The sequence below is a fragment of the Mus caroli genome, unplaced genomic scaffold, assembly GCF_978045245.1.
Source record: "Mus caroli unplaced genomic scaffold, Mus_caroli_1 scaffold_9, whole genome shotgun sequence".
NCBI classification, from domain to species: Eukaryota; Metazoa; Chordata; class Mammalia; order Rodentia; family Muridae; genus Mus; species Mus caroli.
Window position 1 is genome coordinate 65,363,426 of NW_028227264.1, and position 23,027 is coordinate 65,386,452.

The 23,027-nt window shown below is 43.0% G+C and overlaps 1 protein-coding gene across 4 annotated transcripts in view; it reads left to right on the forward strand.

The window, feature by feature from the left end:
• Nucleotides 1–23,027, forward strand: part of Jmjd1c (jumonji domain containing 1C) — a 155,083-nt gene that overhangs the window by 16,769 nt on the left and 115,287 nt on the right. The window contains exon 1 of one of the 4 annotated variants that reach the window (XM_029482355.2): nt 12,732–14,815. The exons of 2 other annotated variants lie outside the window; for them this stretch is intronic. In XM_029482355.2, the coding sequence (XP_029338215.1) occupies nt 14,651–14,815 (165 nt within the window). In that variant the 5' untranslated portion in view covers nt 12,732–14,650. Of the gene's footprint in view, nt 1–12,731; nt 14,816–23,027 lie in introns of those variants that run through there. One more of the 4 variants, XM_021173857.3, reaches the window with a different exon arrangement.

Genomic DNA, 23,027 nt, shown 5'->3' on the forward strand with positions numbered 1-23,027 from the left:
AATATGAACTACCCAGTAACCCCAGAGCTCATGTTTCTAGCTGTATATGTAGCAGAAGATGGCCTAGTGGACCATCACTGGGAAGAGAGACCCCTTGGTATTGCAAACTTTATATGCCCCAGTACAGTGAGAGTGAGTGGGTAGGGGAGCAGGGCGGGGGGAAGGTATAGGGAACTTTCCGGATAGCATTTGAAATTTGAAATGTATATAAAGAGGGCTGGAGAGATGGCTCAGCGATTAAGAGCACTGAGTTCAAATCCCAGCAACCACATGGTGGCTCATAACCATCTGTAATGAGATCTGATGCCCTCTTCTGGTGTGTCTGAAGACAACTACAGTGTACTTAGATATAATGATAAATAAATCTTAAAAAAAAAGAAATGTATGTAAAGAAAATATCTAATAAAAAAACCCTAAAAAGAAAAGAAAAGAAAAGAAAAGAAAAATACCCTCTGTCTCTAAACTGTGCTTTAGGAACAAGTGTCAGGACTTGTGTACCACACCGTGTGTGTGTGTGTGTGTGTGTGTGTGTGTGTGTGTGTGTGTGTGTGTTGAGGTTCTCCCTTCCATGCAGGGTCCGCTGCAGGTTGACAGGCTTGGCAGTGAGTGACTTGTGTATGTGTTGAGCCATCTCCCTGCCCTAGAAAATTCTCTTAAAGTCATCTTGGGAAATTCTAGCCTTGCCTTCCTCCTCCCGGCTTTGTGTGAGCTCATTACTTCCATTTATAGTGGCCACTTACCTGGGCCATAAAAATGGCCTGGTCAGAAATTAATTTATAGGTGAAAGTAGAACTTTTTTTTCTCTTAGGTGCTGTTGGATATTATTTTAATAGTATGTACTTTTTTTTCCTACTTAAAAATAGCTTCTAATTTAACCTAGATTTTAACAGAGTCCACTTAGATTTTTCTGCTGTAAATACACCGTTAAAAGGTTGAGTATAACCTCAGCAGAACTTCCAGGGCTTTAAGGCCACCTATGCACTGCACTGAACACCATGTCTCCCATAAAACAAAACAACAGCTGGGAAGTAAATGCATCACCCCGAGTTTCCAGCTCACCACGAGGAAAAGAGGCCAGGAAGGGTGAAGTTAAAAACAAGAAATGGAGAGAGCTCAGGCTTCCGGTTCTCTCTTTGTAGCTACACCTGAACATGTGACCATTAGCTGTGGCCGTCAGCCTGACGGTGTGGACCTTGTGACTGTTGAGTCTTCAAGCAAACTGTGCCTGACTTTCTAGGTTGCTTTTTTTGCCTTCGTCATCTGCATTTTGTAGGTAGCACCTGGAGTTTGGAACATAATATGCATTTTTCCTTTTTCTTACATTAAAAAAATTGTTGTGTTCGTATGGGTGTTTTGTGTGGTAGCATCTGGAATTTGGAATATAACATGCATTTCTCCATTTTCTTTTTTTTTTTTTTTTTTTTGGTTTTTAGAGACAGGGTTTCTCTGTGTAGCCCTGGCTGTCCTGGCACTCACTTTGTAGACCAGGCTGGCCTTGAACTCAGAAATCCGCCTGCCTCTGCCTCCCGAGTGCTGGGATTAAAGGCATGCGCCACCCCGCCCGGCTCAGCCAGTACTCTTAATCATCGAACTGTCTCTCCAGCCTCCTTTTGTTACAATTTAAAGGATTGCATCTTTTCTTTTGCAGGGAGGGGTGAGTAGAGACAGGGTTTCTATGTGACAGCCCTGGCTGTCCTGGAACTCACTCTGCAGACCAGGTTGGCCTCCTCAGATCCACCTGCATCTGTCTGCCTCCTGGGTGCCAGGACTAAAGGCGTGTGCCATGCAGCTGCCCGGTTTAAAGGATCATTTCTTATTTATCTCATTGCGTTCTTTTATTTTTTTAAAATCTATTTATTTAATGCATATTGGTACACTGTAGCTGTCCTCAGACACACCAGAAGAGAGCATCGGATCTCATTACAGATGGCTGTGAGCCACCGTGCGGTTGCTGGGAATTGAACTCAGGACCTCTGGAAGAGCAGCCAGCGCTCTTAACCACTAAGCCATCTCTCCAGCTTCCCCCCACCCCCACCCCCATTGCGTTCTTGAATCTCCATTGTAGGTTTTAACAATTTTTTTCTGACTTTGGCTAATTTGATATTCACATTTGGTTTGCATGGGAAAGAACCTCCGTTTGGCTTGTCTCCGAAAGAAAACATGATCATTATGGTTTAATGTGGTTTAAAAGGTATTTGCTATAAGGACAAGGGAGTCAAGCAGGAGTCTGCTATCTCCCTCCCCCCCCCCCCCCCCATTTAGAATGGAATCCCCCTTGTGACAAATAAGCTCTTTTGTTTTTTGAACTTGGCAGTGAAACTTCCTCTTGGGACTCTCACAGAAGGAGATTTGCTCTCCGAGCTTTCTTGAAGTTGCCTTATTTGTCTGCAGAGTCTGGAGTTCTGACTTCCTTTTCCCCTGAGGCTGCTTGTTAAGTGGAGTTGATCTGGGAAATAATCTTCAAGGTTCCCCAGCGACTGAAATAGAGCGGTGCCTGTGTAGGTGTTGCCTCTGAACGCTAAAGCTGCAGTAAAGGGACTCTTCATGGCAGAGACAAGATCTGGGCCTGGTGGTACAGGTCTGCAATCCCAACCCTTAGAAGGCTGAGGCAGGAGGATAATGAAGTTGAGACCAGTGGGCTACATGAAAATAACTTAGTCCCCCCCCCCCAATTTAATTTATCCTCCTCCTTTGTAGGCCACAGAGAGGAACAAGAAACCTGAAGTTCCAGTGCTTTCTTTCTTCCTCTTCTGTTTATTCTAAGCAGTTCTCTATGAAGTCATGGCCTGGTGACTGAAAGAACAGAGAGAAGTATGGGAGGTCTCTGTGCAGTGCCTTAGTACTCTTCATGTTAAAATGCCACACAGAGTATTAACACACTACAGTCTCAAGTTTCCGGGAGTCAGATTAAGTGGAGAGGGAGGAAATGGTTAAAAAAAATGAGGAGGGCTAAAGCCAGCTGGAGGCTCATGGCAAGGAGCTCTGTAGGTCTGGTAGGTTGCCACTGTGCTGTGTAGAAGCAGGCTTGCTTCAGCCAAAGCAAACGTTCCTCTATCTTACTCTGGGTGGTGGCTGTAGCCTACTGAGACTGTGTAACCAGTAGGCTCATTCCCATCTCATAGTGTGTGTGTGTGTGTGTGTGTGTGTGTACGTACACTCATGGCTATTGGTGTGTCAGTTCATAAAAGCATGGATGTGGAATGAGGTCATTCTCTGACCCCCAGCTCTGCAGCCCATGGTGTGGCTGCACACACTTTTTTTTTTTTTTTTTAAACCTCTGTCTCTCAGTTTCTTCGTGTTCTCCATATTGGAATAGTAAACCTTTCTTATAAATGTCAAGCATGGAATAAATGAGTCGATAAATGTGAAATATTCTTGATCCTACTTCACTTTTACGACGTAGTGGTGCTTGGCTGGCAAGCTGGCGGAACACTGCCCCAGGGCCACGGCAGTACGCTGCCAAGGTCTCTGCCTCCTGCTCCTGCCCTAATTCAGCTCAGCTGCTTGTCCTTTGTGATTTGCTTCCTTCGTGGCAATTTTTCTTGGCATGTAAGACAGACAGCCTGCCCTGGCATAGGAAGGCTCTGGAGGTTGTTGGACCATCACTGTCTTCCCGGGTAGCTGGTTACTTCATGGATGCACTCTGAGTTTCCAGCCTGTATGCTCAGCAGCAGTGGCCCTCGCTGATGGAATATCAGCCCTCGGGCAGCAACAAGGGTCCACTCTGTCCTTGCTGGCATCTTGGATCCTTCACACTGTAAAATTTTTTGCATTTTCTACCTTCACGGTCTGTTACCTGAAGTCTCATGAACATCTTTGGATCCCTCCTCCTTCTTAGGAATCCAACAGCAGGTTTCTCTTGTTTTTTGGGGGGAAGACTCAGTTTCTCTTTGTAGTTCTGGCTGTCCTGGAACTCACTATGTAAATCAGGCGGACCCTCAACTCACAGAGATCTGCCTGCCTCTGCCTCCTGAGTGCTGGGATTAAAGGCATGGCCACCAAGCTCAGCCAGGTTTCCCTTTAACCCTGTTGACAATTGGGAGGGGATGATTCTCTGAGGAGACTGTCCTTTATTTACTGGTGCCTCTAGGTAACCCTTTTCCTGAAGGCTTGACACCAAAACTGTCTACATAGTACCCAGAAGCGCACAACAGGGCAAATTGTCTCCCCAGTCTGTTTGTTGTTCAGAGCCATTAGTCTGTGGACCACATTTGCACTTCTCATCTGCGCCATGAGAAGTTCACAGCTGGGTCAGAGACATTATGAGCATACCTATTTCATTCTGTTTTAGTAGTTCCTAATTTTGCCTGGCAGTCCTTTAATATTTTACTGGCTAGTGCTTTTAGTTTTCATGTTTTTTTTTTTTTCCTTTTCTTTTAGACTTTTATTCTCCTCAAAGTTTCCAACTCATTTTACTCCGTATTTGTAGTAGATGACCTTGACATCAGAGATAAAATAGAGGCTGTAAATCTGTCCTCTCTAAACGTTGTGATATGAGCCATGAATTTGAATCCTGGGTTAGCATTTAAGGAATTTTGTGGCCTTCGTTCTGCAAGGCAGCCTGTCTCTGTCATGGCTATCATAGCAGAAAAGGTGTAACGTGTTTCGTGTAGTGACTTGCCCATTGGGTCATCTGATGACAGGTACAGTGAATGCCAGAACTGACAAGAGGACTGATGCTTTTTGTGTGAGGTGAATCAGCCGCATGTTAGTTAGGGTAATACTGACTTGGGGGTCTGGAGAAAATGAGGGGAACGTGATTAACACAAGAGAAAGGGAGCTGTGTGGGGGCATGTAGTAAGAGGGGATGGGTGTGAGCCGCCGTGTGGGTGCTGGGAATTGAGCTCAGGACCTCTGGAAGAGCAGTCAGTGCTCTTAACCACTGAGACATGTGGGCTCTTTGAGATGAGGTCTCACTGTGTAGTCCAGGCTGGCCTCAGACTCAGACTTGCCTCTGCCCTCTGAGTCCTGGGACTAAAGGTGTGCTCCACCAATACCACCCACACAGTCTCATATATTTTGATTGCCTGTGGTGAGTGCCGTTAAAGTTTCAAGTGAGAGTAAGTTATCAGTTTCAACTAGCTAGTCCTCTCTCATCCGATCTATTGTTCTGCATGCAACTCTCATTTCTTTGCTTAGTTGGCTCAAAGACATGTTTAAGTTCCGCTTGCCTTTCCTTGTAAGATTCACACCTTGTAAGACCTGTCTCCCTTTGTCATGATGCACCAGCACCCGATGATACACTACCTTCCTCTTCACCACTCTCACCTGTACCTTTCTTTCTGTGTCCTCAGGGTCTTCCCCCCGCCCCCGTGTCCCACTAACTGTCCCAGCTCCAGTAATACCTCCTGTTTCACTTCGGCATGGCACTTCTGGGAGCTGGAGAGGTTGCTTTCTGTGTAAACACGAGGACTCACATCACCCAGTTAACTAGCTGGGTGTCATGCTTGTAACTCCAGCTCCCAGGGATCCAGTGCCTCCTTCTGGCCTCTCTGCCCAGGCCTGGGTGTGCAGCCTCTGCCCCATTCCACAGGCATACAGTCTGACAGACATAAGCACACACATGCATGTGGACATTCGTAAAACCAAACAGTGAAACTCTCTAGTTTGCCGCGTTTGCATGCTTTGATAAGGCCACATCTTCCTGCTCACTCCTCCAGCCGTGTGGGTTGGTGGCCCCTCCTATGTGTTGGGTGTTGTGTCTACCCATCTAATACCTTCATGTCGGTGCTAAATCCCAGATTGGAATTTGTATCACACTTACTGAGTGTGTGTGCACCCCATGCCTGTATGGAGGTCAGAGGGCACCTAAGTGGTTGTCAGGCTTGTGCCTTAGTGATCTTTACATGAGGAACAACTAAAAAAAGTTAAAGTTTGGTGTGTGTGTGTGTGTCTACATGTTATGGCTTTACTTGCTGAGTCATCTTACAGGGCTACTAGCAAAATTAAGGTAATTTTTGAGATTATGTTTTGGCTTCGGTATGGTGGCTCATGCCTTTAGTCTCAGTATTTGGAAGACAGCAGCAGGCTAAGTTCTGAGCTGGAGGCCAGCCTGGTCTATATAGCTGGTTCCAGCCCAGCCAATGCTACATAGTAGTAATTCTCAACAAACAAACTTTAAGTTGCCAAGATATTTTTAATTTTGTGTGTGTGTGTGTGTGAGAGAGTGTGTTTACCATGTATGTGCTAGCGTGTCCGTGGAGGCCAGGAGAAGGGAGTCAAATTCCTTACAGCTGGAGTTCCAGGCAGTTGTGATCTGCCTGGTAGAGTGCGGGGAACCAAACCCCAGGTCCTCTGGAAGAGAAGCAAGTGAGCCGACTCTTCAGCTCCCCAAACATCCTTCAGGAATATTTCACAGCTGCCGCAGGAAAGTCTGAACGCAGGATGGTGTTGTCTACAGTCAGTTCTGCGTTTCACCTGGGATGTAGGCATTAGTGTATTATTGTTTTGCCCCCTAAAATTCTGCATACAGCAGTGTCACTAACTGTCCCCTATAAACGTATATCTGTCTATGGCAAATGAAACCAAGAGGTTGGGAGCCTCTGGTTCTAGGGAAGAGGGTTTGTGTGTGTTAGGCAGGATTCCAGGTTAGCTGGAGTTTCTTGGAGCTCTTCCTTTGTTCGCCATTCAGAATGCTAGGTTTCCCAGAGCCTGAGCTTTTGTTAACGTTATTTTGTGTTGTGTGAACTTATATTTGAGGATAATTAACATATGTCTGTTTACTCCACATAAGAAAGGATTCCACCCAAGTGGAGTTTGGAAATTAGTGTGTAAAATTGGGGTTATATACAGAAGCATGGGCCTTTGGGTATGGGTGCTGAGGAAAAACAAACAAAAATACCTCCTAGTAACTGTTAACTGCCTGGGAAATCCTGGGGGACTTTGTGAGGTTTTCTGTCCCTGCAACTGCCAACCACCTCGAAGACCTTGGGGCTGGGTGGAGCCTCGTAAGCTCCTCCCCCAGCACCCTTGTTTATAATTCCATAGGGGGCGGGTCCTCATGGTTGGGGCGGGGCCGGATGAGCCCCTCCCCCAGTTAGTGTTAACTGCCTGTAAATACTGGGGAGGCTTGTGAGCCTCTCCCTACCAGCAACTGTTAACTGTTTACAAATGCTTGGTTATGGGCCAGGCTTCAGGAGGGTAGAGCCTTATGAACCCCACCTCCTAACCAGTTGTTAACTGTTTATAAATCGTTGGGGAGGGAGGGGCCTCACAGGCCCCTTTCTACTCAGTGGTGGGAATTTAATGGTGGATTTGGGCAGGTCTATTAAAGGTGACCTCATCTCATGATAGTTCAAGAGGGTGACAGCTGTGCTTTGAGAGGACAGCATTCCAGTCTTACCTTTTAAGTTTCAAAAGTTCTCAGTATACGGGAATATGTCCAACATTCTGAATATATTACCATCATGTCTATTTCCACAGAAGTCAGCAAGATCACACGATTTAGTAGTACTGAGAAAGAAAACTTGAGGTTAAGAAGTAGGCATCAGTTTTGGAAGATGGTAGACCACCAGTTTATTATTCTGACAACTTATAGATAACAAGAAAGAATAAAAACTTTATCCCTGCTTTTTCCTGTAAAACCTGATTTCAAGGTAAGCAAGTTGCAAGCGAAGCCTTCAGTTTCAGTGTTTTTGTTCCTGTTGCCTTCATTCTCAGCGATCAGCTTCCTGGTTTAACGCTTGATTCGCGTAGCTCTTTCTCATTGTTTTTATCTCATTGTGAGCATAATTACCTGTTATCATTCATAATTATTTTAAATCCCGTGATGGATGGTGTGGACATTTGGCTGGTCTCTGAGTTCATCTGGATTGTCTTTCCTTCCGACAAATATTTATATCAAAAGTTTGTTTGGATTTCAGCCATGTTTCTGAATGTGGGGGAGGGGAGTCTGGTTGACTCCAGTGCCTCATCAGTGGGTGTCGATGTGCTAGAAAGCTCTGACACTGCCACTATTGTCTTTCTTGGACTGGCTTGCACATCTGTATCCAGAAAGGGTCTTAGAGGCTTCGTTCCGTCGTTCTAGTGGTAGAGTGCTGTGCGTGACCTACTTGGGGAGATGTTTAGGTTTGCAGTGGTGGGAACTGAGTCCTCGCTGTTGTCCTGGGCCAGTGTTGGGTTTGTGCAGGCTGTGTTTTTCTCTTTCCTCTGTAATCTGCTTCTCCTTTAGACTTAGGAGGACTCTATATTCTTCCTCTGCAGGGAAGTAGTTTCCCTCAGCACTAGATACTGTGAATAATTTTGAAGGAATTTAATGAGAAATGCTTTTATATTCAGTATGAAAACTAATGGGGTCAGGGTCTTTGACCACAACTACATGAACCTTTTCAAGTAGCGTTCACTAGTTCCATGCACTTTCTGACATTCCTGAGTAACTCCTGACACAATTCAGTAAAGAATAGTGCTTCATTGCTCTCAAGGAATTTTGTTTTTAGGTGTGTGTGTGTGGGAGGGTGGGGAGTAAAAAAAATCAAACAACCATAGAGAGTGTTCCTTTCTGCATGGGATAGAGTGTCCCCCACTGTAGTTCCTGTCCTTAGTCTTTGCTGGGCTTATGTGTGGATGGTACTAGATTGGTTCCTAAGAGATACATTAACAAACTTCAACTTTTAAGCATAATATTTGAAAGTACAATATGACTAGAGAAAACACCAAAGGCTCTGCCTGCTGTATTTTTAGGTATGACCCAAGGCTACAAAATAAGGTTCTTGACTATATATTGATATAAATGTGAATGTAAAAAAATTAAACTGTGTACATTTACATATACAAGCAAATGAAAGTGTCCATCTTAATATATTTTTTTTACAGTAAGAATAATTGCTGGCAAAGTGTTTTTAAGCTACTATTCATAAAGAAGGATATGAAGTTATACTAAATTAGAGGTTCTAAATGTAACTTTTTACCTGTGAGAGACTGGTCATTTTAGGCTAGTTCTGATTTTGTTTTTAATGGGATAGTTTTACCACCAATCTTGGAGAGCAAAATTCTCCATTGTTGTTTATAAATCCATTGTTTAGATGGCATTATGGCAGACTGAAAAGCTTAAGAGACAGTCTTCAGTGTCTGTCAGACTCCTGACGAATGTGATACCTAGAATCCTTAAGAACTCAAAAAACGTTAAAGCAGAATAGCAATTAGTTTAATGCTAATGACATCATGGGAAGATGGCCTGAATAGATGCTTCAGGCAATAAATATGTCACACTAAAAATACTCTTGTGCCATCACACTGTTAGGGAAATGCAAATCACAGTTGTGATGTCATAGTACTTCATCGTAGTTAGAATGGTTGTTTATCAGAACCACACAAAGTACAACAAATGTTGAAAAGAATGTGCAGAGAAAGAACCTTTGTATGCTGCAGGCAGAGATGCAGACGATTATAGCCACACAACCAGAAGAATGGAGGTTCTTTAAAAAGTTAAAAAAAATATATAGCTGCCATACAAGACAGCTCTCCCGTGACGGGGTATGTGCCCAGACGGAATGAAGCAAGTGCACAGAAGAGATACCTGCGTGTCCCGGTTTATTTTCTCTCTTGTCATAGCTGCCACGTGGAATATCCCTGATGACAGAAGAAGGGACAGAGAATAAGATGAACTCACCTGTGACACTGTCTGGCCAAGTGACCTGCAGAGGGATGACTGCGACTGGAGAGCACTGTTTCAGCGCACTAAGTCAGACTCAGAAAGACAGAAATTGAATATCTAGTTTCCTATGCGGAAAGTAGGGAGTGGGTGTGCCTAGCAGGGGGTAGAAGAGCACCACCAATGTACAATACGAGAATGCTTGAAAGGGTCACAGGGACGCCCACGAAGCCATACAGTTTAATAGGCATTATTATGAACAGATCTGCTCAAGGGCTGGTACATGCCACTCACTCCCAATCAATAATGACTGTATTTTAAAAGTCTCTAAAGAGTACTTGTTTGGTTATGCAGTGGGTCTGTTGTTAGTGTGAGCGCAATAGGACAGCTCTGTATATCTGAGCCACTTGGGAAAAATGAACCGGGCGAGTGTTAGGCAGCTCACAGTGATGCAGACAGGCGAAAAGGGCTACCTAGTCACTGAGCATTTTTCGGGTTTGGATTCGGCATGAGACAGGAGTGCAATTTGCTGATTGCTGAATGACCCAAAGCCTTAGAGTACTTCAGATTTCTTCAGCCGGGTGTTTTAGAGATGATGACCTTGAAGAGCAAGTTTTCAATAGTTGGTGGGAGATGGGCTGGGAACTGAACCCTGGGTCCTCTGGAAGAGCAGTCAGTGCTCTTAACTGTTGAGCCATCTCTCCAACCCACTTGGCTACATCTTTTTTGGAATGAAATGACCTGTTTTGCCGAATTTGAGACGTATTTTGTTAAAAATGATACTGGTTATTTAATATTAACATCACAATGTGCTTCCCAGTAACTGAATATTAACAAATGTGTTGATTGAATTTTAAGTCTGTAGTTAAAATATTTTTGAGGTTCAATAGTCATAGTGCTAGCTGAGTCTAAAGTGAAGCCCAGACCTTTCAGGTCCCAGCTTCTGTAAATACAAGCTCTGGTATTGAAGTGCCTTATCTACTCCCTTTAATTGAATAAATAATTTGCAGTAGTGAAGCCCATGTGGAGCTAGTACACAGTGCGTTTCCTTTATACGGACTGATTTGTTTTTATTACATATTTGCGTTTTGCAGTAGGTTATAAATCTCATTACATGTAATCATGTGGCTTTTTGAGAATGAACCAAAAGGAAGCAATCACTGAAGGTGACTATATTTCCCTGCTAGGTTTTGTTTTGGTTTTGTTCCTTCAAACCAATTGCGTAAATTTGAGCAGTGTACCTCAGAGCTCTGATTGCAGAGGGCCTCCAGTATGTAAAGAGGTCCCATTTTATCTGGAGAGGTGATTTATGGAGCAGAGTTAACACCTTTAGATTCTTGAGCTAGGTAGAATTTATGTATATGAGTATTTGGCCTGCATATATGTATGTGCATGTTCATGCCTGGTATCTTTGGAGGCCAGAAGAGGGCATTGACTCCCGTAGCATTAGAGTTACAGATGGTTGTGAGCCACAGAGTGCGTGTGCTCAGTGAATTTGTTTATGGACAGAACTAGGCTCAGGACTTTTAGCTCTGACCAGCACAGGGCAGAGGGAGCTTGTGGATTCAGTAGGAACATGGCCCTGCAGGAACCTGACCTATTTGTTGAGTGAGAATTTGCATGTGGCTTGTTTTGTTTTGGTGGCAGTTAATAGTTGGAGCATTTCTGGGAGGGTGTCAGTAGAGAACTTGCTGGAAGACACCCTGGAGAGAGAGTTGCTTCCTGTGGTCCATCCTCTGTTTCCAATTCCTTTTTTCTTGGGGCTCCTCTTGAGCAGAGTAGGAATTTTGTCTTGTTATTTATAGACTCTAACTTTCTAGTACTTTATTATTAAAAGCCAAGTCTAAATGAGGAAGTTAATAAGTCCTGGGTTCCTGTGCAGCCAGCCACACTAGAAATAGAAAGTAGTGACTGACCATCAGTAGAGAATGCACAATTAGAAGCTCCAGTTGAGAGTGCTTGTGGGTTATTCCTTCCTTTTTTCCTTTTGTATTACCCCCACCCCCACCCCCAAGAAGACAGAAATCAGACTCTTATGTTGGCTCCTGCAGAGATGAGGCTGCTCTCCTTGGAAGGCTGACAGTAGGCAGGTGTTTGTGTAGGCTCCCAGAGACTGGCTTTGGAGTTCGTATCAGATTGGTAGTTTGCTAAAGAAATAAAGGCTTTGCTTGGGAATTGTAAATCCTTATATCCTTCCTTTTCATATTCTCATGGAACAGCCAGGCGTTTCTGCTGCAGCCCATGCTTAAAGATATTTTTAGCACTGTTAGGTCTGGTGAAATGGGATAATGCAGCGTGACATGAAGGCAGCAAGAGCACGTAGGCAGAACAGGAACTCTGAATCACTATTCTTGATTTAGAAATTCTGAGTTCTCTTCGGTTGGAGTAAGAAAAGGTATATGTGTGGTGGTATATCACCCCAAAGCCGGTATTTAGGAGGCTGAAGCAGGAGGATCCCAAGTTCAGGCCAGACTGGCCTACATAGGGAAGAGAACTTGTCTCCAAAGAAGAAAAAGACTAAAGGAGAAAAGACATTGCACTGTATCCATCTATTAATCCATTTCATAATAGGCTCATAGATGCTGGGAGCAGAACTTGCCCTGTAGACCATGCTGGCCTCGAACTCAAGAGATCAGCCTGCCCCGGACTACCAGGTACTGGGATTAAAGGTGTGTGCCCCCTTACATGACCTGAGCATCTTTATAAAATAAGGAAAATCGTAAATGAAAAACAAGAGTATTCTAAGGGTATTTAGTTGCTTTTCCTGTTACTGTGACAAAATACCTAGACAGAAGCAGAGTGATGGTGAAAGACCCCTCCCTCCCTCCCCCCTCCCTCCCTCCCTCCTCCTCCCCTCCCTCCCTCCCTCCTCCTCCCCTCCCTCCCTCCCTCCCTCCCTCAGTCATGGCTACACAGTCCATGGTGTAGGGAGGGCATGATGGCAAGAATGCCAGGACCATCAGGCACCCACAGTCAGGCTCAGGAAATGAGTGTTGCTCCCTCCCTCCCTAATCGGTGGGCTCCTCTGCCTACAGAGAAGATGGCCTAATACCTCCATCTAATCTAGGTAACCCCTCACAGACAAGCCTCCAGGCTCCTCTGCTAGGTGGGCTTGTGATCCATGACGACTAAATCCAAGGTTTGAAATCTGATGTTAACACTTTTAATTCCATATTATTTATAGTTAGGATTTGCTAGTAAAATGAAACACTATACCTATTCCTTAAAACAAAACAAAACAAAACAAAACGCCATGATTAGCTAGTAAGAAATGCTGCTGTGGGGATCTGTGGCCTGGGAAAGCTGGTTCTCTCCAGAGTGTTGCTTTCGTCGTCGTCTTTACATGCTTTTTAATGGACTGCTTTCCTTGTAGTATGGTATCCTTGAGAGTTGGGGATTAAGCAGTCTTCTTTAAAAAATAAAACAGAAACAACAAAAAGACTTCACCCACACTGGGACCCCAACCCAGACCTTCCTACCAAGTAGACAAGTGCTTTGCCACCCAGCAGCACCGTCTGTCCCCAGCCCCAATTTCCTTTAATGATTACTTTGTGCTGCAAGTTATAAACTAGAGAGATCACTGATGGTTGGTATTTGAATATGGAACATCTTTACATGTGCTGCACTCTTTTTCAGTGGCTTGTTTTATTTGGCTTACTAACCTTAGGTGGGAATTAAGAAATCTAGAGCCGACAGCATGCAGATTTGTGCAGTTTTCCTAGCATCAGAGGCCCATTATAGATGTTTGTGAGCCACATGTGGTTGCCGGGAATTGAACTCAGTACCTCTGGGAGAGCAGTCTTAACCGCAGAGCCATCTCTTCAGCCCTGAGCTGATCTATTCAACTTACCTTTGTTTTCAACTCTCCCACCGCCACAGTCTGTAGCTTTAACAGTTTAGTTTAAATGGTCTAGAGATATAAGTCTTTTGTATTTATTATAAGCACACAGAGTGCTATTATAAGGGTTTTCAGAAAGCATGGGGGGGTAGGAAAAGATTTTTATAGGATTAGATGAATTTTTGAAGATGATAATCCCTGGAAAACGGCAGATTGAATTTTGATTACCGTTTTCACAGATCTTTAAAATACAAGCATACCATAGGTCGTCAAACTTCTCACTGCTATCTTGAGAGACTTGTGAGAACTGAGGAGCGATCAGAAGAGGAATTCCTAGCTGTCTTTGTCTGGGTTATAAAGTCCTGTTGTGATTGGACGGGAAGTAAAAACCATCGTTTATTTTCTTCAAGTGTGATTGGCTAAGATTCTTTTCTTTTCGTGGTCTTTTCCAGTAACTGACTCTGGAGCTTTCCGTTTTATTACCTGACTATGTTCTAGTACGCGGAGTACTCGGGTTGGCTCTGAGACAGTTTGTGAAATTTAAGGATGTCGGTAACAGCTCGCGGTGGAGTGTCTAGCGTTCCTGTAAGAAGGCGGCACGAGGTGTAAATCTCCGAACTGCTCCAACACGGAATTAGAATTGCCGCCGGGAGGAATGCTGGTTTAGAGCCGCGGGCCGCCGAGGGGGCGCGGTGGGGTGGGCGGCGCGGCTCTCCCGGGGCCGCGCGGGGATCCGGGCTCCTTGACAACGGCGTTATGTGTTCGCACGGCCGTCGCTCCTGACATGCGGACCTCCCGGAGTTGGCTCTACGACCGCGCGTGGGAGCCGAGCCCCGTCCCCGCACTCGCCCCTCCGAGGGGGCGCAGACGGAGCGGCAGAAGCAGCCTGGCTGCTGTTCCTCGGCGGCCACCTCTCGGGGCCGCAGCGCAGTCCGTGGGCGGCACTACTTGGCGCGCCCGCCGACGCCGACCCCCACTCCCCCGCCCGCGGAAGGACACGCGGCGCGGCCCGAGGGGCGGAGGGGTACCGGCCGCCTGAGCGGCCGAGCGCTCATTCCTGTCAGTTTGCCTGTGGGCCGCGCGTGAGGTCGTGGGCGGCGCGGCTTCGGGTCGTCGAGCGTGCAGGGGCGCTCTCGCTCGTGGGCCGCCTCGTCTGCGGTCGGCTCCTCGGCATGGGCGGCCGGTAGGAGCGGGCCGCGCTCGTACCCGGCGCAGTGGCGGCCATGGCGGTGGAGACGCGGCCCGAGCTGGTGGGGAAGCGGTTCCTGTGCGTGGCGGCCGGCGAGGACGCGCGTCCGGAGCGCGGGCAGAGCGGCTGCGGGCGCGGCTGGCGGGCGGGGGTCATCCGAGCCGTGTCCCACCGCGACCGCGGCCACCCGGACCTGGCGGTGAGAGCTGGCGGGCGGCGTGTGGCACGCCCCTCTGCACGGGCGGGCGGGCGGCAGGTGGGGCGGGCGGGCCCTGCAAGGGGAGCACTGGCTGCCACGGCCCCGACTCTGAGCTCTGCGGGGCAAAACCATCCTGCGTTTGGCTTTCTAGCCGGAAACGATGGGAATGTTTTTGGTATGAGGGGTAGTCCAAATTATTTCTCCTTTTCTCCATCATTTTGTACTTTGTTAGAAACGGACAGCGCTTTCGGGAACTCCGGCTCCTGGGTTTTGTATGGCTTCACGAAGGCTAGAGATAGTGTAAATTAGGGGTTTGAAGGGCGTTTAGTACTTCTAAGTAGCCTCCCCTACATTTATCAGTTACATAGGACACTGTCAGTGTTACCTTTCAGGAGAATAAATGTGTATTTATGATTTCGTGCCAGGATACGTTCTTTTGGTCGCAAGCGCATTCTCATAAGGGAATGGGATTGAGTGAGTAGACTGGAGATAAGAGAGTTGAGTGAGTAGAGTGGGGGTAGGGAATATTAAAATATTCCCCCTTTGCATTTAGATCAAATCCACCATAAAATACAAAAATAGTCACCATTTTGATATAGTTGTTGCAAGTTTCGAGTATGTTCTTGCAAACTGTTCCTATCTGCTATCAATTCCATAGTTCCCCACGCACTGTATTATTAGTTTAACCGTGTAAAATAGGCTTAGTTGTGAATGCTTATAAGAAGAAATAAAAATAGAGACAATTAACAAAACTCCGCATGGTAATTCTTTGTGCAAAAGGAAAAAAAGAACCCTTAAACTTTACTCATCTTAATGCTTACTTGTGATAGCTTCACAAAGCCATTGCTTTGTGTTTGTGTAAAGATGCCAGAACTCATTTCTCTTTCTGCTTTGATAAGAAAATTGAAGATTTTACGTGGAGGATACCTGGATAGTGGCCTAGACACTAAAGCAAACATGGAGCAGAATTATGTACTGTACTGTGTTCCTATATACATGAGAATTAGGAAATTATTTTAGATTAGATAGTATTGGAGACAGTCAAGTTCTGAAACTGTTTTTGAAAGGTTTGTTGGAAAGAAAGGGATACAGAGGGTACAAACATATTCCAGTTGCCCACCTCCCTTATTTTTCCAAATAGCAAGATAATAAGGTGGTTGCTTAGAAGTAACAATTGTCAGGCAGTCACTGTTTTGAATGGGTGTAATCCAAAAACTTGGGAGTGGTGTGGGAAGATGTCAAGTTCCAGGCCTGCTGGGGTTACAATCAAGACTCTCTTTCTCTTTCTATATGTAGTTATGTATATGCTGTGGCTCACAGCAGTTGATTGGAAAAAAGAGAAAGGAGTTTCAGGAGGTGACAGATTGTTTACATACATTAAACATTCCTCTTGATTATTGGTTTATATACCTTAATATATCAACATTTCATTTTATATAAGTTTGAATGGACAAAGATCCATGCTGAACTGAAACTGTGAGTCGTTTCTTTCCTTCAACAATTTGGCAAGTGATTTGTTACTGTATTTCAGTTTTTATACTTTTTTCAAGGATTCCTTATATATTATTTGAACCTATGAAATGTAGAACGCTTTAGCACCAGTGTTAGTGTAATTTTACGTTCAGCCACAAAATGCTCAGTTGGCTTTCCTTATGGTGTGCCTATTGGTATTGCTATGGGAGGGGAATTGTCTTCTATAAACACTGTGACTTCTGTATAGTATTTCTTGGGGATGACAGAAGTAAGATTTTCTAAGATGAAATTTTGCCTTGTTGTCCAGGCTAGTCTTGAACTTCTGTACTCAAAAGTGCTTTATGACCCAACCTCTCAAATAGCAGGCAAGTGACGTAGGCAAGCATGTACCACTGAACCTGTCTTGGATTCTTGAGGTGCAAGCTATTATATTAGGTCTTAAATAATGCTGTACACATTTCTTTATGCACTCGAGGTTTTAGTCACCTATTTAATTTTTTGGTGAAAGTAGTGTATTGGTCAAATGACTTAATAAGCCACATGACTAGATGATCATAATATTTATTAAGTTTTTGACTTGTTAATCTGAAATTAAGAAAATAATACAGTATGTCTATTTTAGCAGATAAATTTGGAAAGGAATAGGAATGTGCTTTCTTGGATGTATTTTTCATTAAAAACTGTATTATTAGCCTAGGGTGTTAATAGTCTTTAAACTGAGCACAGCAAGCAAATATGAAGATTTGAGTTTGACTCCCCCAGAACCTACCTCAATAAAGGCAAGTGTGGTGGAGCACACTTGAAAATCCAGCCCTGAGAAGTCAGAGACAGGCAGACTCTTTGGGGTTCCCTGGCCAGCAGGCTGGCATGCAGCCTAGCTGGCTCTACAAGTTCTAAGCCAGAGAGAGATCCTGTCTTAGAAGAAAAAAGAGAAAGGTGGCCACTAGCTGTGCCAGTTTGACAATCTGAGTCTGCTCTTTGGATCACTTGATAGCAGAGGACCAACTCCTCCATACAGGTTCTCCTGCACGTAGGCAAATGTTTTAACAGAAGAAGGCATCAGATCCCATTACAGATGGTTGTGAGCCACCATGTGGTTGCTGGGAATTGAACTCAGGACCTCTGGAAGAGCAATCAATGCTTTTAACCGTTGAGCCACCTCTCCAGCCCCGGCAAATGTTTTAAAAAAGTAAAGACTTTTAAAAAAAGTAAATATGTTGAAAACAGAAAGGTTTCTTACATGTGAGGAACAGCAGCTGGGATTGTCCTCTGGCTTCCATTCACAGTGCACACATGCATGATCTGTACACAAGCATCTTGCGCCTCATTGAGGTGATTCAAGTGTGTTATTGAATTTTCAAGTTAGTGGTTGCTAATTTGACAGATCAGTGATAGGTATGTGATATTGCTATGAGTTAGATTCGTATCTTTACCTTTAAATAAAAGCGCTTGTACGAGTAACTTGAGTTATGTAATAAAAAAAGAACTTCTTAGTAGATATTAATTTGTTAGATTATTTCTTTAAATTCTCCATATATAGGGAGTATATTTGGTGTTAATTCATGTATTCATTGCTTCTATGGTGTGTTTATGTTTGTGTGTGAGTCTGTCTGTCTGTGTGTGTGTCTGTTTGTCTGTATGTGTGTGTCTGTGTGTGTGGTTTTGAGATGGCATCTCTTTATGCAGTCCTGGCTGTTCTGGAATGTTGGGTAGACTAGGCTGTTCTTGGACTTAAAGAGATCCATTGTCTCTGCCTCCTGAGTTCTAGAATTTAGTGATTCTTAATGCTACTAGAATAAATCTCCTGTGCAATTATTGTTGGATTTGAGCAGAGTCTCAGTCTCAGGCTTGCCTGGAGCTCACTGTAACCGAGGCTGTCTTAGAACTCATGCAGTCTCCTGCCTTCGTTTCCTCAGAACTTGGATTACAAAGGCCCTCCAGAGCCTGAAGGCTGGCTTGTTTCTCCTTGGTTTTGCTTTGTTGTATGTTTTGGTGCATTTTTTTTTTTTTTTTGGTGAGTTTTTGTTCTGCTGTTCCTTTTTGGATTAGTATCTAAGTACACATGACTAAAATACTCATGTTTGGTTTATATGAGAATTAAATTTTTCCAATCTTAAATTTTGTCTATAAGTTAATGCTGTAACAATGATGAAGCCGATAAGTTTTAAATTTATCATCTGAAGTGTCATTTACGATTCAGTCACTAAATTTTACACGATAGAATCAGAATTATGTTAGAAATATTTTAGGGACTTGGTTGTAGCTCAGTGGTAGGGATTGTGCTTCATGTATACGAGGCCCTGGGCTTAATCCCCAGCAGAGAAAGAAATATTTTAGAACATAGCCTTAATCTTTTAGAGTGCCTCTGTCACGTGGTTCAGTGTCACACAGTCCACTCTTGCAGAAGGGAAGCTTAGGAGTCACCGTGAGCACCTCCTCCTCTCCCGTGCTTTAACTGAATGTGGTTTCTTAAGGCTCTGTGCAGTTGTAGAATGGACTTAATCTTCCCATGTGGGTGGAAAAACTACCTTCTCATGGAGAAAACACTGAGTGTACAGTCTTAAACACTCAGTAGAAAATTTCTAAGTGCTTACATTGGGTATTTGTAGTCCTATAAAGCTGCTGTGAATGGAAGTTGAGTATTTGTAGTCAAAGCTCTCATTTTATGTACTAGACAGAACATGTAGTTCTGGGATCTTAGAATGTTTATTGAGCTTCACAGATAGTAATTTATTAGTCTTTTAAATTCCCATAGTTCAGTGATAATCCTGTGAAAATGGTTGATATTTTTGTATTTTGAGACATGGTCACACTGAGACTAGCCTGGAGCACCCTATGTAAACAAGGCTGGCCTTGAACTCACAGAGTTGTTCCTGCCTCTACCTCCTGGTATCTGTGATAAGAGCCATGTGTCACCTTGCCTGGCATGGTGTCTATTTTCTTAACCTTTTAAAAATAAAGGAACTTGAGAATTTTGAAATCACAGAACTAGTAAGTATCAGAGCAGGGATATGAATGCAGGTTTCTGATTCTGAGACTATTGTCTCTTGATATTCTTCCATATTGCTTTCTTCAAATGGCTTTTAGTGTGCAAATTTTCAAAATTCAAACATATTCCCTTTAATTTTGGAATATGTGTGAGGGTGTAGTTGTTACATTGAGATAAGGTCTTTCCTTTATAGATTTACTTACTTTATCTGTGTTTCTGTTACATGTATGTATATGCACCAGATCTGGTGCGGCTGCAGAACAAAAAAGAGGGTGTTGGGTCCCATGGAACCCATACATAGCAAATCTGGCTATAACTGCTACTTTCTGGTTCTGCTTTGGTATTATGCTTTTTTTTTTAGAAGAAGGGTCTTAACTAAGTACTAAATACTCTCACTAAGTAGCCCTGGAACTTAGTCTATAGGCCAGGCTGTCCTTGAACTTGCAAAGATAAGTCTGCCTCTGCTTGTCCAGTTTTTGGCTTTAAAAGGCACGAACCACCATGCCCATCAACATTGTATGTAGTGCTTTTGACGCCAAGGCATATTTCTTCATGTTGAGTCTGAAATTAAAAATTTTAACTCTAAAATGGCATATTTTAAGCAGTAAGCAGTCATCAATAGTAATATAATGTAGTAGCCTAAATGCAAAATGTGTGTGACTTTAGTCATGTCTAAGGTTTCATTATCCCTCCTAAAAAGCATTGACTTCTATTGGGCTTTGATGTGTGTGGATTATCCCTATTGCCATTTTAACTGTTTCAAGCCTTCAGAACATGCAGGTGCTCATTACAGCACTTGTATTGGAAATGATACTAAAGTGATGATAGCTGTGTACAGAGAAGAGAATGAATGAAAAATACATTTACTGTCTTAATAGCTTATTTAGTTTTTATCTCACCTCCTTAATGATTTCCTTCCTTCAAAAAGTTGGTGGTGTTGCTAGTATGTATTGAGTGGCGTTCTCAAAGTCCTTTTATTTGCTATGTTGATGTCTTGTATAGAAATGTATATCTAAAAAAAAAGAAATGTATATTTGATGTAAAGGAGTTTGTTTCACATGTCAGAGAATGTTATCATTGTAGTGGAAACAGTGAACTAGTAGAATACATGTTAGAATTTTTGTAATCTAGGAGGAGGTCTATGTAACTTAATTCCATTTTGTGAGAGAGAGGATACTTAGACTGAAACATCTGTTCCATTTGTTAAAGCCTCCTCAGATTCAGAGGGTAGCAGAGAAGGAAGCACAATGTATGGATATAGTTATGTACTGTCATTTTTATTTTATAAAGATGGCTTTGAAACTTTTTAGTGTAGGACTTCCCTCTCCTTCCTTCCTTCCTTCCTTCCTTCCTTCCTTCCTTCCTTCCTTCCTTCCTTCCTTCCTTCCTTCCTTCAAATAGAGCCTTAGTATCCAGAGGGATACTAAGCACAGTGCTCCCTGAGGGATTTGAGAGACATTTTAGGTGGCAAACGCTTCCTCCTCCTCCTCCTCTTCCTCCTCTTCTTCCTCTTCTCCTCCTGTTTGTACTTAATTGTACCATATCATAATTTAGCCTGTTAAAATTCATATTGAAAATAAATACTTAACAGGTCTTTAGCATTTCCGTTGTATTCTAAAATGTTTTAGCTTTTAATTAACAAAGCTAATCATTGTAATGCTAAATTGAATTCTTCTAAGATAAAACAGTTTATTCCACAATGAGTACTTTGAATATGCTATATGGCACATATATGAATAAAGACATGATGGCAGCATGCTTTTAAATCTAGCATTTTGGAAACAGAAGCAGGTGGATCTCTGAGTTCAAGGTGAGTCTGGTCACAGAGTGACTTAAAGGATAGCCAGAGCTACAAACTAAAATCTTCTCTAAAGATTTTTTTAAAAAGATTTATTTATTTTATGTATATGAGTATACCATTGCTCTCTTCAGACAAACCAGAAGAGGGCATCAAATTCCATTATAGATGGTTGTGAGCCACCTTGTGGTTGCTGGGAATTGAACTCAGGACCTCTGGAAGAACTGTCAGTGCTCTTAACCTCTGAGCTATCTCTCTAGCCAGAACCTCTCTTAAAAAAAAAAAAAAAAACTATTTATATTTTATCTTTCCATTGATTCTTAAGCACATAATCATATACTTGCTTTTAGGATAACTACTAAGTCCTTTGAAATACAAAGTTGAGGACAGTTCAGTAGAACTTAGAAGAATCTGATATACATGATTGGAGTCATTCATTAACAACTTCTGCGTCTTGTATTCATTGTTGTCTCTTAGGGCTTTTTTGTGCACAGCGAGCATGCCAGTAACAGACTGAGAGTGGCTTTGGGACAAGGGCTGGAGAGATGGCTTAGTGCTTAAGTGCAATCTCTGTACTGTTTTACTGGTTTTTGTTGTTGTTGTTGTTGTTTGTTTGTTTGTTTTTTAAGAGAACCCAAGTTAGGTTCCCAGTACCAATGTTAGGTGGCGTACAATTGGTTGCTATTCCAAGGGAATCTTGGTGCCCTCTTCTGGTTTCTGTGAGCACCTCACCCCAGCATACAAACTCACATTCAGACAAACATATATACATAAACATTTAAAATACTAAATAAAATAAAAATACCTTTTTTTTCTGTGCCTCATACCCACGTACTTGCCCGCTGTTGTATAAATACCAAAAACAGTATGAAAAGGTACGTCTAGAATAATGTTTTTTTCTTTCTTTATTTTCTAGTACTGTGATTTGAATTTGGGTCTAATACGGGGTAAGCAAGCAATCTACCAATGATTCATATCCCCATCTTTCTGCTTTTCTTTAAAAAAAGTTATTAATTTTAAATGTATCTGCCTGGAACTTGTCTTTTCTCAATGATTCTTAACCTTCTTAATATTGTGATCCTTCCTTCATGTTGTGGTGATCTCCCACCATAAAATTTATTTCTGTTGCTCTTCTGTAACTGTAATTTTGCTACTGTTATGAGTGAATTGTTCTGTAAATACCTGTGTGTTCTGATGGCCTTAGGTGACCCCAAAGTCCTTTGACCACCAAAGGGGTCATGGCCCACAGATTGATAACTGCTGGGCTATTAATTTATCCTGTGCATTGAATAGATGATTACATCATTTTTGTCCAGGTTTCTTATAGATACCCTTAACTTTTTTGACTCAGATTTTATCCAGATGGTTAGCAAAGTCTTTTTTGATTCCACTTTCAGAATTTATCTAGAACCCCACCATATTTTACCCTCCTTTCCTATACTAGTTTAAATCACCATTGTATTTTACCTAGATAATCCTTTATTTTTCTAACTAGTTGTAGTAGCCTGGACTAGAACTAGTTTTTGTTAAGTGAATACCTAACTACCTGTCTAGTCTTCCATACTCATAAAAGTGTGTAGTATCTGTAGCAGACAGTCAGCTTCTGTTCTTTCTGTGATCACTCTCAAGGCTTCTGAGCTGCTTAGTGTAGATGCTTTGTAGTAGCCTCAAAGGCATTACCACCATACTCCATTTTGAGGTTATCTTCTGTCACTTTTCCTTATGTAGTGGTCTTATATGCTATTCTCTGAATATGCTTGTTGTGGTCTTGCTTTATGATCCTAAGACGTGCGTTTCTATGTCAGATGTTCTTTCCTTTCTGCAAGAGTTCCTCACTTTTTTTTTTTTTTATTAAAGATTTATTTATTTATTATATGTAAGTACACTGTAGCTGTCTTCAGACACTCCAGAAGAGGCGCCAGATCTCGTTACGGATGGTTGTGAGCCACCAT